This window comes from Melopsittacus undulatus, chromosome Z (genome assembly GCF_012275295.1).
Source record: "Melopsittacus undulatus isolate bMelUnd1 chromosome Z, bMelUnd1.mat.Z, whole genome shotgun sequence".
Classification (NCBI taxonomy): domain Eukaryota; kingdom Metazoa; phylum Chordata; class Aves; order Psittaciformes; family Psittaculidae; genus Melopsittacus; species Melopsittacus undulatus.
In genome coordinates this window covers 9,430,249-9,453,758 of record NC_047557.1, presented here as the reverse complement: position 1 = coordinate 9,453,758, position 23,510 = coordinate 9,430,249, and the positions used below count along the sequence as shown (strand labels likewise).

The 23,510-nt window shown below is 42.0% G+C and overlaps 1 protein-coding gene across 3 annotated transcripts in view; it reads right to left on the bottom strand.

The window, feature by feature from the left end:
• Positions 1-21,632, bottom strand: part of UBAP1 (ubiquitin associated protein 1) — a 38,800-nt gene extending 17,168 nt beyond the window's left edge. Inside the window, exons 1-2 of one of the 3 annotated variants that reach the window (XM_005143150.4) lie at positions 21,475-21,632; positions 1,310-1,350 (exon numbers count right to left, since the gene is read on the bottom strand). In XM_005143150.4, coding sequence (XP_005143207.1) covers positions 1,310-1,343 — 34 coding nt within the window. In that variant the 5' untranslated portion in view covers positions 1,344-1,350; positions 21,475-21,632. Of the gene's footprint in view, positions 1-1,309; positions 1,351-9,356; positions 9,402-20,949; positions 21,067-21,474 lie in introns of those variants that run through there. The other 2 variants (XM_031043796.2, XM_031043797.2) reach the window with 2 other exon arrangements.
• Between the last annotated feature and the right edge of the window lie 1,878 nt (positions 21,633-23,510).

Below are 23,510 nucleotides of genomic sequence, written 5' to 3'. Positions count from 1 at the left end.
GACTGAAACAATTGCCCTGCTGATTTCTTAAGGCATAGTAAGCCAAGGAAGTTGCTCCACTACTCCTCAAACAGTACTGTGACAGTGTCACTGGCACCATTAGAAACACAAAAAGGTAGAAGCAGCCAGCAGCTTACAGCATCATTTGTTTAGATGTCATTTTGAAGCCTGAAGCATATTCCATCAAACCATACTGTTCTGAGAAGTATCTGAGACAGGCTGAATTCTAGCTCTGAGCAGCATCTCTGCCAGTCTGGTTTAGGAAGCAGAAGAGAGAAAAACAGGCTCAAAAGACAAGCAGTTCAGAGTGCTCAGAGACCATTCACAGATACAAGAGCAACTGCTGAAGAACTAGCAGCTAACTAATAAATAGTCTTGCAGCAGGATCACTGGGCCACAGTAAAGGACACTGCCTAAAAATTAAGTTTTGATAGGGCATTTTTTATTAATCCTTAACCATGTACTTAAGTGAGGAATTTCTTACTCCATGCTTCAACTTCACACTTGCAGGACTGCATATAAAGCTCAAGAGAAAATTAAGTTCCCCCCAGACTCTCTTATCTGCAAGATTATCCAGGAAGATGAAGGGTGACTTTCCAAACACAGAACTTCTTATAGGATGAAAAAACATGTTGGAAATTTCACATGAATGTCAGAGTATCAGCTTGAATGATTACTGATTTGAAGCAGCTACTTTACGTACAAATTGAACTTTAATGTTCCACAGAAATATTAATCCTCTCAAATTATATCCCATTTTCTAAAAGATCAGCACATACAGAGACAAATAATTATGATACCAATCATCTGCATGACATTACACATCTAAAATTTAGGATGTAGCTGAATGAGATTAGGCCAATTTAGGGAAAAAGAAAAAATAACACTGCTGAACAAAAAGCAAGCATAGCTCAATGATATATTAAAAGCTTCACTTTCAAAGTCACAACTTCTCATGTGACTTTCACAGAAAAGAGCTACAGATCTACTGTCAACTTCAACCAACATCAGACGAGCATCACAACTGCAGTGCAGCTTTGATTTTGAAGGGGTAAGTGTGGGAAGGAGAAGGTATCATTCTGCCATGAAGGAGTGGGGACAGCCACAGGATGAATTTCAGCTTAACCAGAACAGGCACAGCATCAGGAAGCAACTGTGCAAGAAGGAAGCCAAGGCACTTAGTTCCTAACAAAAAACTACTGAGAGGCTAAACAGATTAGTCTCTATGGACTGTCCAGGTGTGGACATTAGTCAGCAGCAGTAGCAGGATTCATCCTGTTGGAAAGACAAGGATGTCAAGTTCACTTACCATGAGAGTCGGAGCCCAACTTCTTAGAAGCCATTTAGAACCTGGAAAAAAACAAAAGAAAAACATTTTAAAACAGCTTTAACAACTTCACACATGTAGCAGAGCATAAGCCTATGCAGTTCTACAGCATCTTATCTCTGGATTACGGGACTTGTTATGGCACTTGCTGTTTATCCTGTTTGCAAGATAAATTTATTTTATAGCTTGGAGAACCGACTGATCAGACATAACTTAGCCCAAGGTCTGACAATCTAAATAGCAAAATGAAGGGAAAAAAACCCAAACCACACAAAAAGCCAATAAAGCCAGCCAAAATAGCAGCCGCGGATGATCAGGAAGACAGAGTTCCAGATCACAGTGCTCAGAGACCATTCTGTCTCAGCCCTGTGTAGCACACCCTGCCTACCCTGGTATTAAGAATAACCCTTCCTACTGGAAATACCACACTGATCCTCTTCAGTTTAATCCTTGCTGCTCTAATAAAGGGGTACTATTATACTGGCTACACCGTCAGTTAGCCAGTGTGGCAGTCGTCTAGACATAATGGGTAATGCACAGGTAACAAAAGGTATACAATAAATGGAGATATTTTCAGATACACACAAGGAAACAATGCTAACAACTGTCCTCATCCACTGCCCACAGAATTCTACTAACAACTTTTAAAGTTTGGATGCTAGTCCTACATTGCCAAGATGTTAAAACACAGAAGTGCCTAGCCAGCTTTTACAACAGAGCAGGCCTGTGCTGAGGAAGAGCTAAGACAGTTGTCTCATTCATTTTCAGTTAAAACCCTGCTCAAGAATGCTTATGGTGTTAAATAACATACGGGGATTCTTTTTCTAGATTAGAAGTACAATACAAGATATATTTCTAGACACCAGGGCATAATTCTTCAAATAGCTGAATCTGTAAGGCCTCCTTTGACATCATGCATGATACAGTATCATAGTTGCCCTTTGTTCCTCAAGTCCTCCAGCTCACAAATGGAAATGCCCAACAGCCATTCTTCAAAACCATGAAGTTACCTGGTACAGCCCCACCGCAGCAGACAGCACTCAAAGCACAACTTGAATGAGATCTAACATTCACACCGTCATTCCTCAGTCAAGATTTAACTCTCAGCCTCACTGTTCTCACTGCAGATTCCAACTGTAAATGTTAACATATAGGAAGGGTTTCATAGGGTGAGGATTACACAGACCGCTTAGCTATTCCTCCTGGCAGCTGAAGACATAATTGGGGTCAAGAAGAGCTAGTTTCAAGTACCTCAGGAAATTACATTTTGCCCTTTCAACACCAGATGAAAATAAATTATGTACACCAACCCTAATGGTTACAGGAACTCAACATACAGCTAAAGCCAAAGCTCTATGTAGAAGGTTACCTGGGTGCAACAGAATTAATAAAACATGATGAGCAGGTGCTAGGCAATGGGGAAGTGAGTCATGCTGGGCAACTCCAGGCATACCTTGTATATAAAAGCTGTTAGTCATTCAATGTTTATCAGGTTCTTTGGGAAGCTCATCATGAGGCAGCAGTGTGCTCTTGCACCCCAATTTGCCAGTCCTGTGATGTACTGCATCAAAAGGAGTGTGACCAGCAGGTCAAGAGAGGTAATTCTTCCTCTCTGCTCCACTCTCATGACAACTCCTGCAGTCCTACAGCCAGGTCTGAAGCCCCAACACTAAAGGGATGTGGACTTGCTCTAGCAAGTCCAGGAGGCCATGAACATGCCCTGAGGGCTGCAGCACCTCTGCTGAGGGAGCTGGGCTTGTTCAGCCTGGAGAAGGCTCCAGGGACACCACGTAACAGTCTTCCAGTACCTAAGGGGGGCTTAAAGAAACCTAGAGAGGGGCTTTTTACAACAGCATGTAGTGATAGGAAAAGGGGGAATGACTTTGAACTGACACGGGGGAGACTGAGCTCTTAGGCAGAAGCTCTTCCCTGTGAGGGTGCTGAGGAGCTGGCACAGGGTGCCCAGAGAAGCTGTGGCTGCCCCATCCCTGGCAGTGTTCAAGGCCAGGTTGGACACAGGGGCTTGGAGCAACCTGCTCTAGTGGAAGGTGTCCCTGCCTGTGGCAGGGGTTGGAACTGGATGAGCTTTAAGGTCTCTTCCAATAGAAACCATTCTATGATTATATGCTTGTCAGCACATCTCACGATCTCTCTCAACATTGGTATTATACCCAAAACTACCCAATTAAGCTAGAAAACCGGTTTTGACACTGGATGGCAACTTCTCAGAAATAAACAAAACTCTGAGGCTTCAGAGAGGAGGTGGAACACTGCCAAGCCTGCTACCTCAGGAAGGCTGTCCAGGGCAAAGCTACAGGACCACTCAGTACAGTTGTGTGTCAACTACTGGAGCTGAATGGGCTACACCAGCCCCAGTGCTGCAGAGGAGGAGATCGACCATACTGCAGTACATGAAAAAGGCTACACCTGACAGACTCAAATCACACAATCAGAAAAGCTGCTACGTTGCTAGCTCCTCTGCATGAGAGCAGCAATTAAGACATCAACTTGATTTGTTATTATTGAACAAGCCAGGCCACATGTGAAAACGTGCGGCCTTAATCTCATCAGTCTTCTGTATGTCACCAGAGACTGTGAAGCACTGCCTGCAAGAATGTGCTATGGCTGCCAATCAACCACTATTATTACAGTGGAGCTGAATCAGGGAGAAGGCCTCTACACACTTCATAGAATGAAAAGTGATCCTTTTCTGTAAGATTTCAGAACTTCTGATGAGAGGAAGTAACCTCCTCATTTTGGCAACTTGAGTTGACAAAGCAGTCTTTCCAATGTGGAACCAGTTATCTGCAGGCAATAGGGTTTACACTGTCCACCCCATTCTCCAGAAGCAGCTTACTCCAGACTGTACCTAAAGGACAGTGAAAAGAAAACTCAAAGACAACATTTTTACAATGTTAATTTATATTATTCCCTCTTCATCAAGCTGCTGCGAGGACATACTAAGTTACCACCTCACACATTGATCCCAAGTAACTGAATGCCAAGTTAACTGTGACACAATCAATTTGCTCCAGGGATATCAGTAGCAATGCACACAAATCCCACAGAATCAAAGACATGCTTATCTAGCACCCAGGGAATTTCACAGCAGTGTATCAACCTGGAGCTGCATAAAGCCTTGGGTGTATTATCAGTGTCAATGTGTTGACAATCCTGCAGTAAAATCGTAGTGCACACCACGCACCTCTATCAACTTTAATGTGCAATAGGAAAATGGATTCCTCTGCCATATGCAACACCTTACTTTAACTAGAGAATTAGCTAAGGCATATCAACAGCAAGCTAATAATGAATTTACTATTTCCATAGAGACAGCCACTTTAGACTGAGGTAGCATTTGAGTTATCACACTAGCTCTTCCTGATGCACTATGAGCATGCACTCACAAAGACACCATTATTGCAGCACCGTCAGCAAACAGAATTGCTAAGCACTGCACACAGTGACGCTAGGACAGGCTGCCAACCACATTTCATCACCTCCATTCCAAAGAGGGTTTAATTAAAATAGTGTCTTGTGACTAATCAGATTTGATGAGCTATTTGGGGACCACTGTATCAAGCATCTTGCTGTTGCCCTGTCCTGCTGGATGGAAAAAAACCCTTATTTGCAGCCAGTTAGGTTATTGATGTTGCCACTACACATCTGGGCATTATCTGAAACATTATTTGCTTAGTCCAGGCTGCTACACTGTGCAGTAAAGGTCTGCTTAACTTTGTTACCTCTATTTTACACATTTAAAGGACTTGCTCACAAAGCCCTATCAGCTAATAGATGACTGCCAAGCCCTATGCACTGTTGCCTTTGATCTCCAGGCTCCAGAACAGGATGCTGGAGGGCATCAGTGGGAACCACGCATGGATGCACATTTTAAACCGACAAAGAACATCCACTACTGCATGTGAACTTTTTCAACAGTTTTGCTGGGCTATGTGAACAAGTTAGTTGCATAGTACTACATGGTTTTCTTACAGCCACTTCCAAGACGCACCAAGACAGTGCCTGGCATGTCATCACTTAAACCTGAATGACTACTTTGCTGTTCTGCCAGACAGGAGAATATAGAAGAGCATGATTTGGTGCATAAAGGGACAGACACGTCAACAGGTAAGAAAAAAAAGTTACCACCAAGACTGACTCATGAGGAGCTCTGGGAACTTGGGGTGGTTTTTATTATTTCCACATTCCTTCTATTGGTGTTTTCTCTGGAGTTTATATCTCCATTCCTCTTATTCTGAAAGAGCTCTGATGAAAACATCCTACAACTAATGGCACTTACAGCTTTCTCAGTGATAAGTCAAGGCAGTTTAACTATTTGTCAAAAGGGACTGGTCTCTTGTTGCTATATCCCTCCTTCCGGGGTGCAAGTACATCTAGATTACAGACACATGAATTCTCTGAATTAACTCCCACCTAAGATTCAGATAAATGAGAAATGTACTTATTATGGGCCAGAAGAAACAAAAATGCCTCAAGTTATAAACCATAATCAAACCAGCACATCTATGATTTTCAGAGACAAGACTCCTGATCTTGCAATTTCCATTTTGCCTGCTAGCACACATTATGTAGTCTAAATACACAGAATTGAGGATGCATGCAATCACTCTGAAAACCACAAAAAAGACAAAGAAATTAAAAAGAAAAGGTAATTTTGCTGCCCATATCACATTAACCAGCTACTAATGATTTTACACCAAGAAACAGGTGAGGTGTTTTGTTCAAGTCATTTATTTCTAATGCATTACAGGTATTCCACATTCAGATTTGGGTGAAGTTTTCGCTACAACTGCTTGTTCCAGTGCAAGTGAAAGGCTGTAACCAACCTCAGGATTCTGTATATAGCCTCATACAACAAAAAGAGAAGTAGACAGTGCCTCTTGGCAAGATAAAACAAACATTAAGATTCCAATATCAAAGCTTCCCACCTATGTAAGCATTCAATCATTGCTACATAACTGAGATCTCTTAGTCTGACAGCAAAAAGCTGCTCACAGAAGTTTACTACAGCACAAAACCAGATTCTGTTTTCATTTACTGCAGTCTCTAAACAGATGACATCACCCTAAAATCTGCAGCAAATGCTTCTGCTTTGTACTTTCAACAGTCCTGCAAACAATAAGCACAGTCAACTGCATGAAGGTATGTCTGTTTCGCAAAGGACAATGATGTTGAGCTACTGATAACAGCTCTTTGGATAAAGTCGTTGTCAAACTATATTTGATGTGCTGTAAATACATGTCCTGCAGAGGAAATAAAAAAAAAGGAAAAAATTAAAAGAAAACCCACTTTTCACTAGTCTTCACAGAGAAGTTTTACATATATCCACAGTAATTCTTTTTAAAGTGCTACTGCAATCCAGGAGATAAAAGTACATTAAGGTTTTGGGTCTACTGTAAAATAAGCAAAGCCAAACCAGGCCCTCCCTGAAGCAATCACTTACAGTTTCCACCCAATTTTCAATGGCCACAGGTCAAAACAAATCTAATAATACGCTTTCACCTTGTAGGAGTATCATTGTTTAAGCCCAAACAGTAACTCAAAACCATGCAGCTTTTCGCTCACTGTCCTCCCCTCCCAGGCAGGCTCAGATAAGAACAGTCCAATATCTAAAGCATAATATAAAACTACTACTAATAATAATGATGACAGAAATAACAAGGGGAGAGAATATAATACTAAAAGGGGAAAAAGAAAACAATAAACACAAGTGATGCACAACACAGTTACCACCCACCAACCAATGCCCAGCCTGACCCAAGCAGTGATCTGGGCCTTTTGGATGACTCCCCCCAGTTTCTATACTGAGCAGGACATGCTGTGGTATGGAATACCCATTTGGCTAGTTTGGATTAGGGGTCCTGTCTCTGCTCCCTTTCGGCTTCTTGTGCCCCTCCTCACTGGCAGAGCATGAGAGACTACAAAGTGCTTGATTAGGGTAAACATTACTGAGCAACAACTAAAACATCCCTGTGTTATTAGTATTCTTGTCAGCCTAAAGCCAAAGCACAGCCCTGCACCAGCTGCTAGGAAGGAGAAAACTGTTAGAGCTGAGCCCAGGACAGGGATGAAAGTGCAAATGGTCATCATACATTTACTCAATTGCAGAGTAGGGATTACACTAACGACACGGGGAAGAGGAAGGTATGACATATCTTTGCTGCATACACACCCCATGGATCAAAGAGCTATCATAAGAAATCTAAATTTTGAAAGACAGCCTGTAAAAAAAGTGACTCAGTTTGTTACTTTCAGTGCAATGACTGAGGTGCAGAGAGACAGGAACCAATACAACAGCACTTTAAAAACATTTCCAGAATACATGAGTAGGAAGGACAGGGAAAAAGAGTCCCTGAAGAGTAGGTTTGTGTGCAGATCACATTATTGGATTTACGAGACAACACTCTTTAGTGATGGCAGTAACATCCATTATTGAGCTTTACATGCAGATGTTGAACAGCATCTTCCTAGAAGCCACAAAGATTAGGAGAAATTGATTTTTCAAATTGTGCCATTGCTTAATGTGACATAGTGGGCAATTAGACCTTCTGCTTCAGTACACATCAATCAATGGAAAGCTAAAAGACAGCTCCTCCACAGGCTTTCAGAAAAAACACAGCATCTCTGATGCTATTGGTCCATATGAATTCATTACATCAACATCCGACACCTTTAGTTACACAGCTACTCTCATGTCATGTCTCCCTTTGTGCATTAAAGACACTGGACTTGCTAAAAGCATGAATTACTTGGGTTGTTTAATGATTTATGGTTCTTAAATGATAATGCACAGCTCTATTCTTCATTTAAGATCCTGATTTTACTTTTGGGACAAAGGAATTTGACATACATTTCACCCAGAAATAAGAGAAAAAACCCTACAATGGCTGAGGACATGCAGTACACTAATGCACCAGTTTTTCAAGCACTGCTATCACCCGCCATACAAGTTTTCAATAAAGCTGAAGCTTATATACCACACAAGCCTCTGGAAGTACAGGTTTCACAGGCAAGAACATAAGGAGACTGAAAATTACTTATAGACAGCCCTGTGGTCAAGGCAGATCTGCACAAGGTTTTCCTTTGACCAGAAGCTCATGAGCAGAACAACAGCATAAAAGATGCAGCTGTTCTAAATCCATATTTAACTGTTGCAGAAAATAGGTGATCTTTTTAAAATGGAGTCTTTAAAAAAAAAAGACCTGTCAGAAGAGAAAAACTGTGTACAACTAACATCTAAGGCTGCCCTCACTTCCAGACTGCAAACAAGGGGATAGCACAGATTCTGTCAACTCTGAGAGCAGGTGATTTTAGAGTGCAGCTCCTACTACTGATTGTTACCTAAGTTATTTAAAGATCATACAGAGAGGGGGAAAAAAAGTACATGGGTTTACATTATCTTTTGCTTTTTCAGATCAGCTTCACTAACACAGAAGATACACCACCACCAAGGAAATGGTGGTAAACCAGACGGACCAACTTCCCCTCCTTGAGACATAACAGAAGCAAGACAAACATTTGCAAGCTAAGCCACAGCAGGAAAATATAAGTAAATTGCACAACTCCGATATTCTAGGAAAAAGCAAGGAATTATGATCCAGCCACACATGAGGGTTATAATAATCTCACAATACAGCATTGAAGCAAGTCCCCAACTTGACGAGCAAAACAACTGCTTCTATTATTTTCCTATATTTAAAGTTTGTATTGCAAATACCTACCACTTCTGAGAGCTTACAATAGTCAGATTGAAATAATCTTGTAACTTAACAAACTTTGCTACTTCAGCTTAATAAGCACAAGACTTCATACTGCTATGAACAAATCAAACCTTTAAGAGCAATCTTAGCCCTAGCCAGAGTATCCATATTGTATACACACATATGTACATTTGCTTTTCAGTTAATCCTAGCACTTTAGAAGCTAAAATTTCAGCACAACCCTTCTCAAATGAGAGGCTGCTAGCTATAGAAAGTTACCAGCTTCAGCAACAAAATAGCCCACTTACTCTGTTCTTTCTGGAAAGATGCATGGAAAAAAACAGTGGAATATCCTGTGCATACAAAACATATGACTGGAACCCAGAGCAGCAAAAGGTAATTAAAATGCTGGTCTGTTTGTTGCAGTGTTACTTCAATATGCAACAAGCTGACTCTGTAATTCTTGAATATTATTAATACTTCAGACTTGTCCCAGTTATGAATGAGAACTAGACAAACATTCCGAGAATTCTGCCAGCGTTAACACAGTAGAACAGCTTTTGCTGTTAATCAGAAGATCTCCTTTTTAATTAAAACAAAACACCAGAATTGTGTGGTTTTAAGCTACTGTTTCTTATACTCTTTGTCCAAGAGAGGTGTACAGGTAGCTGTAGGTCTTACAATTAGAAACAAGTTCAGCTCTCATTGACCATACCAAGATCTACTCCCAACAGAGACAAGAACTCTATTACACTGCAGAAAGCAATTTGTATTCTTTTGATAATTACTAATCAAAAATTTAATCCATTTAAACACACTACAACAATTAAATTATTAAAAAAATTCATTCTAATGAAAGCTACACAACTGTCGTATTTTCCCTGCCTGAGCTCAGAAAGGAAATGGTACTGATCATTGAGAGGTATGGGTTTTGTTAGAAATTTGGTGAAATGTGAATGCTTATGGAATTATTTTAACAAAGTGGACAAAAAACATTTAGGAAGAAATCAAGTTGCATTAAAGTTTTAAAATGGAAAAATAAAATCTGACAGGAGGTCAAACATCACTTGCCATTTTGTACACTTCAACTCAGCCAAAATATGTGCATACTGCACTGTACAAGAATAATGGGACCAGTGTTAAGACTACCACAGATTCATCAATTTTTCCTCTTATATTAGTCACATGCACTACCCACTCTCACCACACATTTAGTTTTTTCCAGCAATATTCAGTGTGGTACCGGCAGAAAATACAGGCTGTTAAATTAGCTATCCCACCTACAAACGACTCTGCCTGCCTTCCAGCAAACAGGCTATATAACCTTAACTCTGCATGGGAGCTGCAGCTTCAAATCCTCATTGCTTCCTCAGTCGAACATAAGGCCTTTACCCACTCCGTACAGGATCTCACCCATAATGTGGTTAGAACTGCTTAACTTTTCCAGCCATCTGATATCCCTGTTTTCCACTAACATACTTCGTCTCAACTAGAAGAACCATGTTCTGAGAACACAAGTGCCCTGCAAATTCACTTAATTTACTCATGGAATGGTTTGGGATGGAAGAGGCCTTCAAAGGTTATACAGCCCACAGCCTCCTCCACAGGCAGGGGCATCTTCCACTAGATCACATTGCTCAAAGTCCCATCTAACCTGGTTTTGAACACTTCCAATGATGGAACATACACAACTTCTCTACATAACCTGTTCCAGTGTCTTCTTCCTTATGTCCAATCTAAATCTACCCTCATTCACTTTAATCTCCCAGTGCTGCCTGTTTTCACAGCAAGTTACTCTTTCACCAAACACACCCTTTGACAGATATGAAAGCAAAAGTCCTAAAAACTCCTTACTACTGAAGCACCAAATAGGTGACCACAGCATACCTGGAAAAGTGTGCTCACCAAAACGCATTTCTGCAAAGTCACAATAAAAAACTCACACCTTCTCAAAGCTTCCTGCTTTTAAAAATACACTCTATAAGCTTTGTTTGCCTTTGTCTTGACAGTGCTAACGTGAGAAATGTGAATTCTATCTAAGGTGCTACAGATGTGACATTCGTCACACACTTAAAGACTTTTTGAGGCTTTATGCATCTTCTTCAACCAGCATGTCACTGGTACAGCTTCAGCTTCCAATGCTAGCTCATATTGTCCATAATTCATGTGCCACTCTTACTAAACCAGCCAGTATCTCTCTTCGTTCATCCCTTCTTATCAACACAGAGACACAAAAATAAGTATAGACATAAATATACATCTGAAAAGATCCCAGATTTTGCTGCAGCTAAGAAAACTAACAGACAAGGGAAAAGCCCTCATGACTGTTCAAGGTTGTCCTGGGTTCAGCAGTAGCAGTCATTTTTTCTCCTTGGTAGCTGGTGCAGTCTGTGTTTTGACTTTCGGGCTGGGAACAGTTGCTGATTGCAAGTATGTTTTGAGTTACTGCTCAAATGTTTGGTTTGTCCAAGGCCTTTTCTGAGCGTATGGTCTGCCAGGGAAGGAGGGAGGCTGGGAGGAAGGAGAGACAGGACACCTGACCTAGGCTAGCCAAAGAGGTATTCCATACTATAGCACGTCATACCCAGGATGTAACCGGGAGAGACTCAGTAGGGCTGGAGCTCTGGGGGGATGGAGGAGGTATCGGTCGGTGCTCGGTCGGGCAGGGTGGGGTAAGTTATGGGTCGGTGGCTGGTGAGGTGTTGTATTCTCTTCACTTGTTATTGGCTTTATCATTATTGTTTGTGGTAGTAGTAGCAGCAGTGATTTGTGTTATACCTTAGCTATTAAACTGTGCTTATCTCAACCCGTGGAGGCTACATTCTTTGGATTCTCCTTCCTAACTCTCTGGGAGTTGGGGGAGCAAGGGAGGGAGCGAGTTGACAAGCTGTGCGGACTTGGTTTAAACCATGACAAAGGTGAACACTCACTTCAGCTATTTTCACATTTTCTGATCTCAGGTCTCTTTGGGGACACATTTATTCCCAGATTAATTCAACAGAACAAAGGAATCAAATTGAAATAGAAAAAAGTGCATCCAACAAATAAAAATATGGTCCCACGGCAATAATAAATAAAAACCCTATCTTATTTCATCTCCAGATATAGTATCTGTTAAGTCTGCTTTCATGTTTTTCCACTCAGTCCAAACAGGACTGAATGGCCAAATTACAAAGATGACCCAGATGGGAAACAGTAGTCAACACAATTAAATTCCATTAGCAGGATTTTACCACCCTCATTGTAAAAAATCTCTTCCTCACATCCAGCCTAAATCTCCCTTCTTTTAGTCTAAAACCATCACCCCTTGTCCTATTGCAACAGGTCCTGCTAAAGTCTCTCCCTATTTCTCTTACAGTCCTTACTTACACTTTTAAGAACTTCTAAGTACTGAAAGGCCACAATAACATCTCCCTGTACCCTTCTGAAATTGAATTCATTTGGAATACAGGAAATTAAGTTGCCTTGAATAAATTTGCCTAGGTTAGAAAAGTAGAAATTTGAGCAGAGAAGTCAAACTCAGGTTGCCCTCAGCTGTATGGATATATTACAAAACCAGAATGTAAGTAAATGAGCTGCTTGCCTTGTTGTACACTAGAGCTTCAGTGACCTACAGCAGTACATCTGTTAAACAGTTTCCATTCTCTGTGTGTAACTGACACAGCTGAGGTTACTAGCGGTGAAGATATACAGACATGAAGACAATCTCACCCTCTGAGCAGGAAAGCAGAGAAACCACCCAGTCCCTGAGATTTAACTTTCAAGGATGCTCCATTTGCTATGCTCACCTTTACATGCTGTTCCAGAAAGCTCTCCTGTAGCACAGCTGTCATGCAGCAGTCACCAGCTACATTTAGACAGGATACTCGGTAGGTCCCTAAGCATCGTAAAATAACCTCTACACACACTTAATTCCTACTGTTTTTATAAAATGAGTTTCAAGATTCACACAGCCTTACTTAAAAACTGAACAGGGTTGCTTCTCTCCGTGTAAGACACAATTCAGTCTGCATTCACAGCACTGCAGACCTACACACATAGTTAATATTTGGAACAGATCAGTTTAAGGGCTAGTATGGACTGAAAACCTGCACTTCACTACAAATACAGAATTATCTTCCTATCATTAATGTACAGAACAAAATGCAGAAACTCTGAAGGTACCAGGAACAGACACATACACAATTACAAGCCTCCCAATTATAAGAATGCATTAACACTGAAACAGAGTTTCATGCTGCACTGGAACGGAAGATGGGAAAGAAACCATAGCCACAGAAAGACACTGCTTTAAGATGAAATCTAGAAGGCTACAAGATATTCATATTGCCAGAAACTGAACACCCCTGCACACATACACACATTTTTCACTCATTACCTTTCCTCTGACCAGAAAGCAGTTTTGCCACAATTCCCTTAGACCCTCAGCACTGCCTAGCTCTTACATGAGACTTCAAAATACTTGTCAAGACACTTAATCAGCAGTAAAACTATTTTTCTTTTGCAGGTGTGGGGAACATGGCACAAGGATGAAGCAGTCTGTCCACAAGCCTCTAGCTCAGTCAGTAACAAACCCAAACAGAACCTTTATTTCCTGAATCCCAAATCCACAGCTACCCCAGGAGTGTCACTGCATTCTCTCAAGTTTGGACCAGTATCTTTGTCTCCCAATTTTTCCTATCAAATCACTCCTGTTCAGCTTTCCATTTTACTATAAAAGACTTTAGGATGTTCTTCGAATTGATAATACAAATCTGGATTTAGTCCAAACTTGGTTACTACTTCAAATTAATTTAAGTCTACAATTTCGTTATCCGCTATATATATAGTTTCATTTAGTGGTGCAGACTTTTTTCCTGCATTTTATAAACTATTTCAGCAGCTACAGTAATGAATGCAACCCCTGAAACATTTAAAGCAATAAATAAACAGAAACAGTTCATTTCATGTGCAAAGCAGCCATCAGAGATGCATTATCTTAATTTCCTCAGGACATTTTGACAGCTTCAGCAATCAAGCCTCACTTCTACTTCATAACTAGACCAGAGTAAGCTGCTGGATGAGGCTGCTCCACAATGATACAGCAGTCATGCACACTGGCTTCTTTCCAAGCACCTAGCAGACTGGTAACAACATGGGACTGCTAACAATACAGAGATCTACCTCAGTGACCATCATTACTGTGATAAAGCAGCAAGATTACCTCTTTTTATAGAAAATAAGTGGAGAGACTCTAAGTCCTCAACTGAGATACTAGGTTTTCTCCTGTAACCCAAGAACGACTCCCAGCCTGCCTCTTTTAAAACCCACATGATGTCTGATTCTATCCAGCTTACTCTAGCAAATAAATTCAGTGCTGCCTAATGACAGAATGACAGCACTGCATTCACATTCCAGCAGCAGCACCAAATTACAAGAGAAATATGCCTTGAAGGCGGCATTTAGTAAGTAAAATGGATATTCAGCCTCTGTCCTTCCCTTTAAGCTGGTAGAGAAAAACTTTAAATTACTCAATAGCATCAATTTATCCAGTGTATGGTTAGATCCCTGCACTGAATACTGGTGTATTCAAGTGTTCATCTTCTCAGGAGAGAAGGCAGAGAGGAGGAAGGCAGAACTTTTTCATCAGTGCAAGATCATAACACATACAGAACATCCCAAGAGACAGGCAGACCTTCAGAACCACGTACTACTTGTGTATGCAATACTGAAGCTCAGGTATGAAAAGGATGATATATGTCCACAGATGTGATAGCCATTCTGTCAACCAAACATGTATTTCTAGAGTCCACTCCCAGCTCCAAAAGCAGCTTAAACCCCCTAGCCATTCATGCCACATTCAATTTCTTCATCTACCTTTATTTATCACATCTTACTATATGCTTGTGGATTCTTAAAAATAAAGCTGTGTTTATTATGGCTTTTCCTGCTGAAGATCTTCATTTAGAAGAGTTTACTAAATACAACAGTATTATATTTATGTTCTCACTTGAATCTGCTAGCTTTCTTTTTACATACAAATTAAGAAATACTCAACAGTGTTAGTTAAAAGCAATGAGTTTTTTACCAATTTACTTGCATTTTCTCTGCAAAGAAATTACATTACTAAGCACAGGCACTAAGTGACCTAGGAATACACTGTAAATTTTAAAAGCTATCAAAAGATTTCCAAGTAAGTCAACAGAAATCATGTATTAAACTCCCTTCTACAAAAAAAAGAAGGAATCCTATAACTGCAGATATTTTGAAAACTGCCCTCTGACAAGACATTAATCTGAATCTGGCAATTGTTCTTCCACATACAGTTCTTTCACAGACAGCTTAAAGAAACTGCACTTTGCATTTGTGCAGGCATGACACTCCTTGTCAGCTATGGGAGTCCCAAACAGTCCCAAAATGCATCTTCCCCTCTAAAAACTCTGTCAGGTCTCCAGACTGATATGGTAACACAAATAGTTGGCTGATTAAAACTTGATAAAAATTTTCTTACCCAAATACTTTCTTTAAATTATTCCTCAGAATACAGAATATTCCTCAAAATTGTCTTCCTCCAGAAGACAATACCTCAAGTGGGATATAGCCCTAGAGGGCAGGTAGGACCAAGACTGTTGGTTGATATTCAAGTATCACCTGCTACAAGCTCAAAAGTAACTCAACACAGAGCACTTTTTGTAGGAGCATCCTTCATCTCCACAGGGAGAAGGGGCAGTTGTGGTGTGCTGCTGGCTTTGGCCTAACAGCCAGGGATGGGCATGAACAGCTTTGTGTGCTGAGGACAAAGGAAGACATGGGTGCCACAGTTCCACTGGGCTTTCGCTTACATGGTTTGGTCATTCTGGTGTCCTCAATATAAGAAGGACATGGAGCTGTTGGAGCAAGTCCAGAGGAGGCCACGAGGATGATCAGGGACTGGAGCACCTCCTGTATGAAGACAGGCTGAGAAAGTTGGGGCTGTTCAGCCTGGAGAAGAAAAGGCTGCGTGGAGATCTCATAGCAGCCTTCCAGTATCTGAAGGGGGCCTACAGGGATGCTGGGGAGGGACTATTCATTAGGGACTGTAGTGACAGGACAAGGGGTGATAGGTTCAAACTGAGACAGGGGAAGTTCAGGTTAGGTATATGGAAGAAGTTACTTACTGTTAGGGTGGTGAGGCCCTGGAAGAGGTTGCCCAAAGAAGTGGTAAATGCTCCATCTCTGGCAGTGTTCAAGGCCAGGATGGATAGAGCCTTGGGTGACATGGCTTAGTGCGAGGTGTCCTTGCCCATGGCAGGGGGGTTGAAACTAGATGATCTTAAGGTCCCTTCCAGCCCTAACTATTCTATGATTCTAAGTAGTTATATGCTTAGATGTGAAAGTAATAGCTGATAGAGAGCCCTGCCAGCCACTGATCACAGACACAATTACAGTTTGATTAACAATTCTAGGTTTATAAGGAGCTCATAAATCTCAGAGACATGTAATATAGAAATCTGACCTAACCTTTCTTTATGGTTCATTACACCCCCCAAGTGCAAAATTATTTTATACTACTGTAATTTTTCTATCCATTTCCACCCGATTAAGGGGATGCATTCATTTACTTATTCCCCCTCTTCCCAACAAAGAACCTAAAGGTACATTCTGAAAAGCACTATAAAACACCGACTTTTTATACTGTTACATACACAGCAAGCAAAATAAAACTATAAAGTTTAAGATATTTTCTACCAAGAAGTCAAACAGACTGGCAATGAACTGCTTGCTGTGACCTAATACTTAATTAAAAGATTAAGAACACATTCCTTTCTCAGAGGGTATGCAGCATAAAGCCTTTCTATCTTCTTTCACTACATGCATTTTATTCCAGATGATTAATAGTGTCTTTATTCCTATAAACTCCTTTCCCTACTATATGTGCCTCCTATATTTGTATGTCAAATTATTACATATTACTGTGCAAGGACACCACATGATGGTGTTAGTCATTAGGGTGGATCCCAGTGTGGCTTTGCTGTATCAGAGAAGGAAATGCATATGCTTTAATAATTACCATGCAGGGTGCTTATAAACTAGGAATATAATTTTATTTTAGAGTTCAGAATTGATGGGCAAATTAAGTTGAACATATAAGCACATCTGCATGTCTAGATTAAGTCCAGTGTTAACACTTGACATAGTACAAGTGGTAATACACATATTGTCAGAAATATAACTACCCAAACCCAGCCTTCCAAACTCAGGTGATAAATCTCACCAGTCATTTCAGTCACAGCTTCATCTGCTGTTCACCTAAAGACGTTGACTGGAGCAAGCAAAAAACATACACATTAGGAAAGGGCTTATATCAAGTATTTCCCATAACCTAGTAGTTAGTTACCATGAATGTTGATCTCCAGCAACACAGAGCAGGTCAACTCAGAGCTCACAACTCTCTATTACTTGTTTCCATAACACTAGATACCAATAGCTAGGTGGCTTCAGCATAAACATATTCAAACCATCTTCCAGCTGAAGAATTGACCACTTCTTGGATAGGACTCATGTTCTTCCAATTTAAAACGTTACCGTGGTATAAGAGTTTCTGACATAAAATGCGGCTGAGAAAATACAAGCTCAGAATTTCCATTTGCACTCAGTCATCTAGTTAGATAACAACTGCTAATGAAGATGGTATTTTGACCCCCTCTGCTTTCCCCTTTTAGAAAAGAATGTTTAAATCCAGGCTGATGTTCTGTTCAGCCTTTTATATACTTCTATGCTTCAAGTACACAGCAAGCTTAAAGGATTCTGAAAAAAAACTTGCAGCCTTCAAAGAAGCATAAATTAAATAAACCCCATAACCAAGTCTGGGCATACAAGCTGCTCTTCCAAAATTTTCCAAACACAGGAAAGAGAGTATTTCTTAACATTTAAGAAAATGCCTTCCCTATACAAGCAAGGATTTTGAATAAATCTGATCATTTAAGAGATGGGAAAAAAAAACCTAATGCTCAGCTCCTCTCAGAGGCCTCAAAACAAGACTACATTGACTACAAAAGGTCACTAGGAACACAGAACATGAGCTTATTCAAATCAAGTCAGAGGGTCAAAGCATTAAGCAATTGCATTCCAGAGAGGATTACCCACCTAAGTAGTTAACACACAAAAATGTGAGCTCAGGCTTGTATTGATCAACTGCAACCCCAGGGATGGAGTGGTACATGCTGGGAGATCAAGTTACCAGAGCAAGCAGACACAATACAGGGGAAAGGAAACCAACCTGTCACACACTCTAGAAGACCTACTTTTTCAAATAGAAAAGCTGTTTATAATTTGTAAACAACCTTTCTTTGCCTTTCCTTAAAGTAACAGTTTTCAAAAACATCTTCCAGAGCCTTCCAGTTACAGCTCCACTAGAGCTTTTTTACACTGACATTGATCTGAATCTCACTGATCAGTTTTAAATAAACAGTAATACCTTTAGGTGGAGATCCTTGTAAAATGACAGCTCAATCTCTGGAATTTGCTTGAAGAGACTGATCATGTTAAAACAATGCTGGAGAAGGCCAGACAGAAGTTCCATCTAGTAAGTAAAACTAGATTTCTCACAGAGCAATTCATAAAGATGTTCAACCCAGTACCAACTGTAAAATACAGGAAGAGGCTGATGTCAAGCACTTATAATACAGAGGCTGGACACTGACAACAATATTGTATGTCCTGAATAAAATCCCTGAATTCTGTGGAAGAAACAGGAAATCATAAGCTTGTACAATTAAAAAAGGAGAATGAGTAAGGCAATGACACTTTTGCCAACAGCACAAGCCAAAAGAGCTCTGGCTGACGGCATGACAGAGGTACATGAGGTGGTTTTCTGGATTAATCTAGGAACCTGACTCTTATTCTATTAGTTGTCTCTAGGGAAACAAGTGCTGTGCACTGCAAAACACCGTGTGAAAAACGGATATTGAGCTCTTTCATGTGTTTTTTATGATCTTTCACCATTAAGATTTTTGTATCCACCAACATAAACTGTGCATTATCTTCCAGATAATCAGCATATTCTCTACACTGATCAGTGTACTCTTAAATTATTCTAAAAATTTAAGTTAAAAGTCGTTAAAGAGAAACTAGTATTTATTCATTCACACATCTTACACCTGAGATTTCCTTGGTCTTCCCTTTGAAGTTTCTGGTGCTTTTGTTTCAACTTACACTTGACTTATGCAGTGTCTGACCTTAGTATAAACAATTTCTTCCCTGTCTCTTTTGTTCTGCAGTGCACTCACAGAGGAAAAAAAACCCAAAGAAAAAACCAGAAAACAAACAGTCACACTTGCAGGCCAGATGCAGCTGTTGAGGCAACAAAAGTCTGATCACTTTCAGTTTTGTTTTTTGAGACTAAAACCACAAGCTTGCAAAAGGTAAACTCACAGTCTACATGTCTTCTTCCGCCCATACTTAGACTTAAGATTTTGCTTAAAATGTTTAAGTAATCGACTTGCAACAGTGATCTAAAGAGTCACTGCTATTTTTGAATCATAGCTCTGCATGTACAGAAAACTGAAGTCATTAAGTAGCAGTACTACTGTGTTACAGCAACAAAACACCACCCTGCAAATGGCCCTGAATACATCAGTTCAACTCTACTATGTCGCTATCACATGTACCTTCTGAGCCCTATTCCCCTCCAATGACAAGTGCAGAGCTGCTTACATAGCTCTGATTTGTATGGAGAAAATAAAAGGAGGCAGCAAAAAAGCTTTTTCCCTGAAAGCTGCTGTTGCAGAGATGCCAGGTCAACCCTAGGAATCCAACAGTTGCAAAAGTGCCTTTGCACAGGGACAAAGTCCCATGCTCTGAGGATTGATAAGGGAAGGAAGGCAAGAAAAAGGTGAGGCTCATTCCAGTACTTCTTATTTCCTTAACCAGACCACAGCTAGCGTTAGATGACCCTCACCAAGCTCCCACAGAAGCCTCTTACCCTGTAACAGGCTGTAAGCTACAGTATGCCTTCTATCAGTAGCACAGCCTCTGAAGTTACACCACCAGTCACAACCCAGTTGTTCCTCAATTTGGCAATACTCGCATGTAACTTAAAAATACCCATCTCAAAGTGTTTAAATTCAACATGAATACATTAAGTTCAGGATGGCAGCTGTGTCAGTTGTACAGCCAAGTGCCTGAGTCCACCTTATTTCTATTCTACTAAGGCAGTATTGGTGTTATAACATTACTGTAGGCTACTTTTTTTTCATTTTTAAGTGATGTGTGGAATAAAAACACTTGATAAGGTGATTACTCATTTCCACCTATTGTAACCAATTCTAGTTTTCTTTCTCTTTAGAATGACAGATTGAGCTAAAAAAACTCAGTAAGACAGCTCTTGAATTATGCTGAATAGTTCACAGAACTGCTAAATGTTCTACTTCTAGTAAGCACCAAGATAAACACAACACAAGGAAGAGAGTACAAAACTAAAGTATTCTTATGCTAGTGTATACACCCATGGTATGTGCATTTCAAATGCAGAGAAAGAGACGATCCTCTCCCCCATTCAAAAGCAGAACAACTAAAAGGAAAATATCCCGAAATAGGTGATGTGCATAAACAGAAATGTGAAAGGCTACAACCCACAAAGTAAACGAGACTTTGGCTTTTCAGCCCACAAGATGCAAGAAAAAAGTGAACACAGCAGAAATCTAAAGTGACCAGTGGCAAAGGCAAGATAAGTACTATGGTTTTCACAACACAAGAAACAGAAATTAGCAAATTACCTGACGACAGGCTTGACAAAAACCACATACACACACACCACAAAGCAGAAGCAAACATTTTGCTCCTTCACAGATCTAGTTACTGTGAAGAGAAACTCACAAATATCACGGCCCGTTTACTCTGATCGCAACAGCAATCAGCTCTCAGAAGGCGAAAGATCATTACCAAAGATGATTAGGTGTGAAGGCATTCTCTTGACTCAGGCAGTCCCGAAACTACTGGAAATAGGGCGAGTGCAGGGACAGGAGCATCACCCCCTCTGCCTGATCCACCTCTGCTCCTCGGGCCCGAGCGGCAGGACTCCGCTCTTTCATGCTGACCATGCGGGTTCTCCTTGCCATTAACGGTCACCCGCAACTGCGGTACCGAGACGCCGCCAAGGCGGAGCAAGGCCACGCACAGCGGCAGCGCCCACAGGCTCGCTCCCGTTCACGCCCGGTGGAGCGGCCCTCAGTCTGCGACCCGTCCAACCCGCCCCGGCTCTGCAGCAGGCCCACAGCCACCCTGCCGACACTTCACGTCCCCCAAACCGACACGGAGGTACAAAGAGTCCTCTCACCCAGGACGAGGAGAAGCAGCGACGGGGCGGAGGGCCCGGGGAGCAGCCGGCTGCACCCTCCCCCTCCCAGGCCTCGTTACGAACAGGACAAGCACACCCCCTCCCGCCTCCCCTCCCGGCCCAGTCGTTACCTGCTCGGCGCCTGGCGGCCCCCGGCTCTCGCCTCCGTCTGTCCCCGCGGACCGCTGCGCACCACCCGCCCCTACGACACCCGCACAGCACCGCTACCTCCAGCCTCGCCGCCGGGCGACGCCATCTTGTCTACCTGCCCTCCGCCTCGCCTCCCAGGCGACGCACGAGCGTCACACCGTCAGGTCATCTGCCCCCCCGCAACGGACCAATCCGGAGGCGCCCCTGGTGACGACGTACACCGCGGCAGGGAGAGGGGCGGGGCGATGGCGAGAGAAGCCACGCCCCCTCCCGTGAGGGGACGGGAGGGGGAGCGGGGCCAGGGACCGCTCATGGTTCCGTATCGGTGGTGATATCCCAGTCCTTGCTGGGCTCCTCCAGCACTTCCTGCTCCTTTCCCTTTGGACACAGCCATAGGGTCCCCCCGGGACTGGATGAAGGTGTCGAGCCGGGTCTAGAGGGATATTTCATCCCATATTCCTTAGCCCATTCCCTCAGCAGCCATGGTGGCCTCATCCCCCCACAAGGGGCTGTACGCCCACCCAGCACCATAGCACAGTGCTTCCCTCTAACAGCAGCTTTACTACCGGGTTTTCAGATATTGGGGAAGGGTTTGGTAAAAACATGAGGGTTTGGTCCAAAATGCAGATGGTGGTTGTGTGTGTGTGTGAGCGGGGATGTGAACAGGGGGATTAATGGTGGCAAATCAGGGCCAAAAGCAGCCAAACATGATTTATCATCTGGGGTTTTGTCTTCTGGGGAAAACGGAAGGCCTGTGAAGTTATTTTATAGGGTTTGGGGTTTTGTTCTCTTTGACTTATCACAGCACCCTTATTTGAGGTTTGTTAGATAAACCCACCAAAAAAAAGTCATAAAATAAACACCTTCTTTATCAAGACAATAGTATGTTGACTGCTTTCATCTCTCTCAAGGCACTGTAGGGTTTTGAGCTGTCAGAAGTTGACTGGTCTTATGGCCTTTGTGTATGTCATATAGAAACAGAATAGTGTTGGAAAGGACTTCAAGATCATCCAGTTCCAACATTGGCAGGGGCACCTCACACTAAACCATATCACCCAATGCTTCATCCAACCTGGCCTTGAACACTGCCAGGGATGGAGCATTCACAACCTCCCTGGGCAACCCATTCCAGTACCTCAGCACCCTAACAGGAAAGAATTTCTTCCTTATATCCAATCTAAACTTCCCCTGTTTAAGTTTTAACCTGTTACCCCTTGTCCTATCACTACAGTCCCTAATGAATAGTCCCTCCCCAGCATCCCTGTAGGCCCCCTTCAGATACTGGAAGGCTGCTATGAAGTCTCCACGCAGCCTTCTCTTCTCCAGGCTGAACAGCCCCAACTTTCTCAGCCTGTCTTCATACAGGAGGTGCTCCAGTCCCTGATCATCCTCGTGGCCTCCTCTGGACTTGTTCCAACAGTTCCATGTCCTTTTTATGTTGAGGACACCAGAACTGCACACAATACTCCAAGTGAGGTCTCACAAGAGCAGAGTAGAGGGGCAGGATCACCTCCTTTGACCTGCTGGTCACGCTCCTTTTGATGCAGCCCAGGATACGGTTGCTTTCTGGGCTGTAAGCACACACTGAAGCTGGCTCATGTTCATCTTCTCATTGACCAACACCCCCAAGTCCTTCTCCTCAGGGCTGCTCTGAATCTCTTCTCTGCCCAACCTGTAGCTGTGCCTGGGATTGCTCTCACCCAGATTAGTACATCACACATTTCCCTCATTCCTCTTCATCCTTTTTATTTTGCTTTGTGTCACTTACAAAACATTGATCATTGGGTTTGGGTTACTCTTATTTTTTGCCTCTATAAGCAGAGGAAAAGGTATGTATGAGCCGTGCAAGAAAAGCATGCAGGTTTTAAAGTAGAGTGAACAAATACAGATGTTGTATATGCCCTTCAGTTCACCACAATAAGGGATTTTCATGATGGAATGGAGCTCTTCAGCCTCACTGTGGGATCTGGACAGGCTGTATAGATGGGATGTGGCCAATGGTATGAGGTTCAACAAG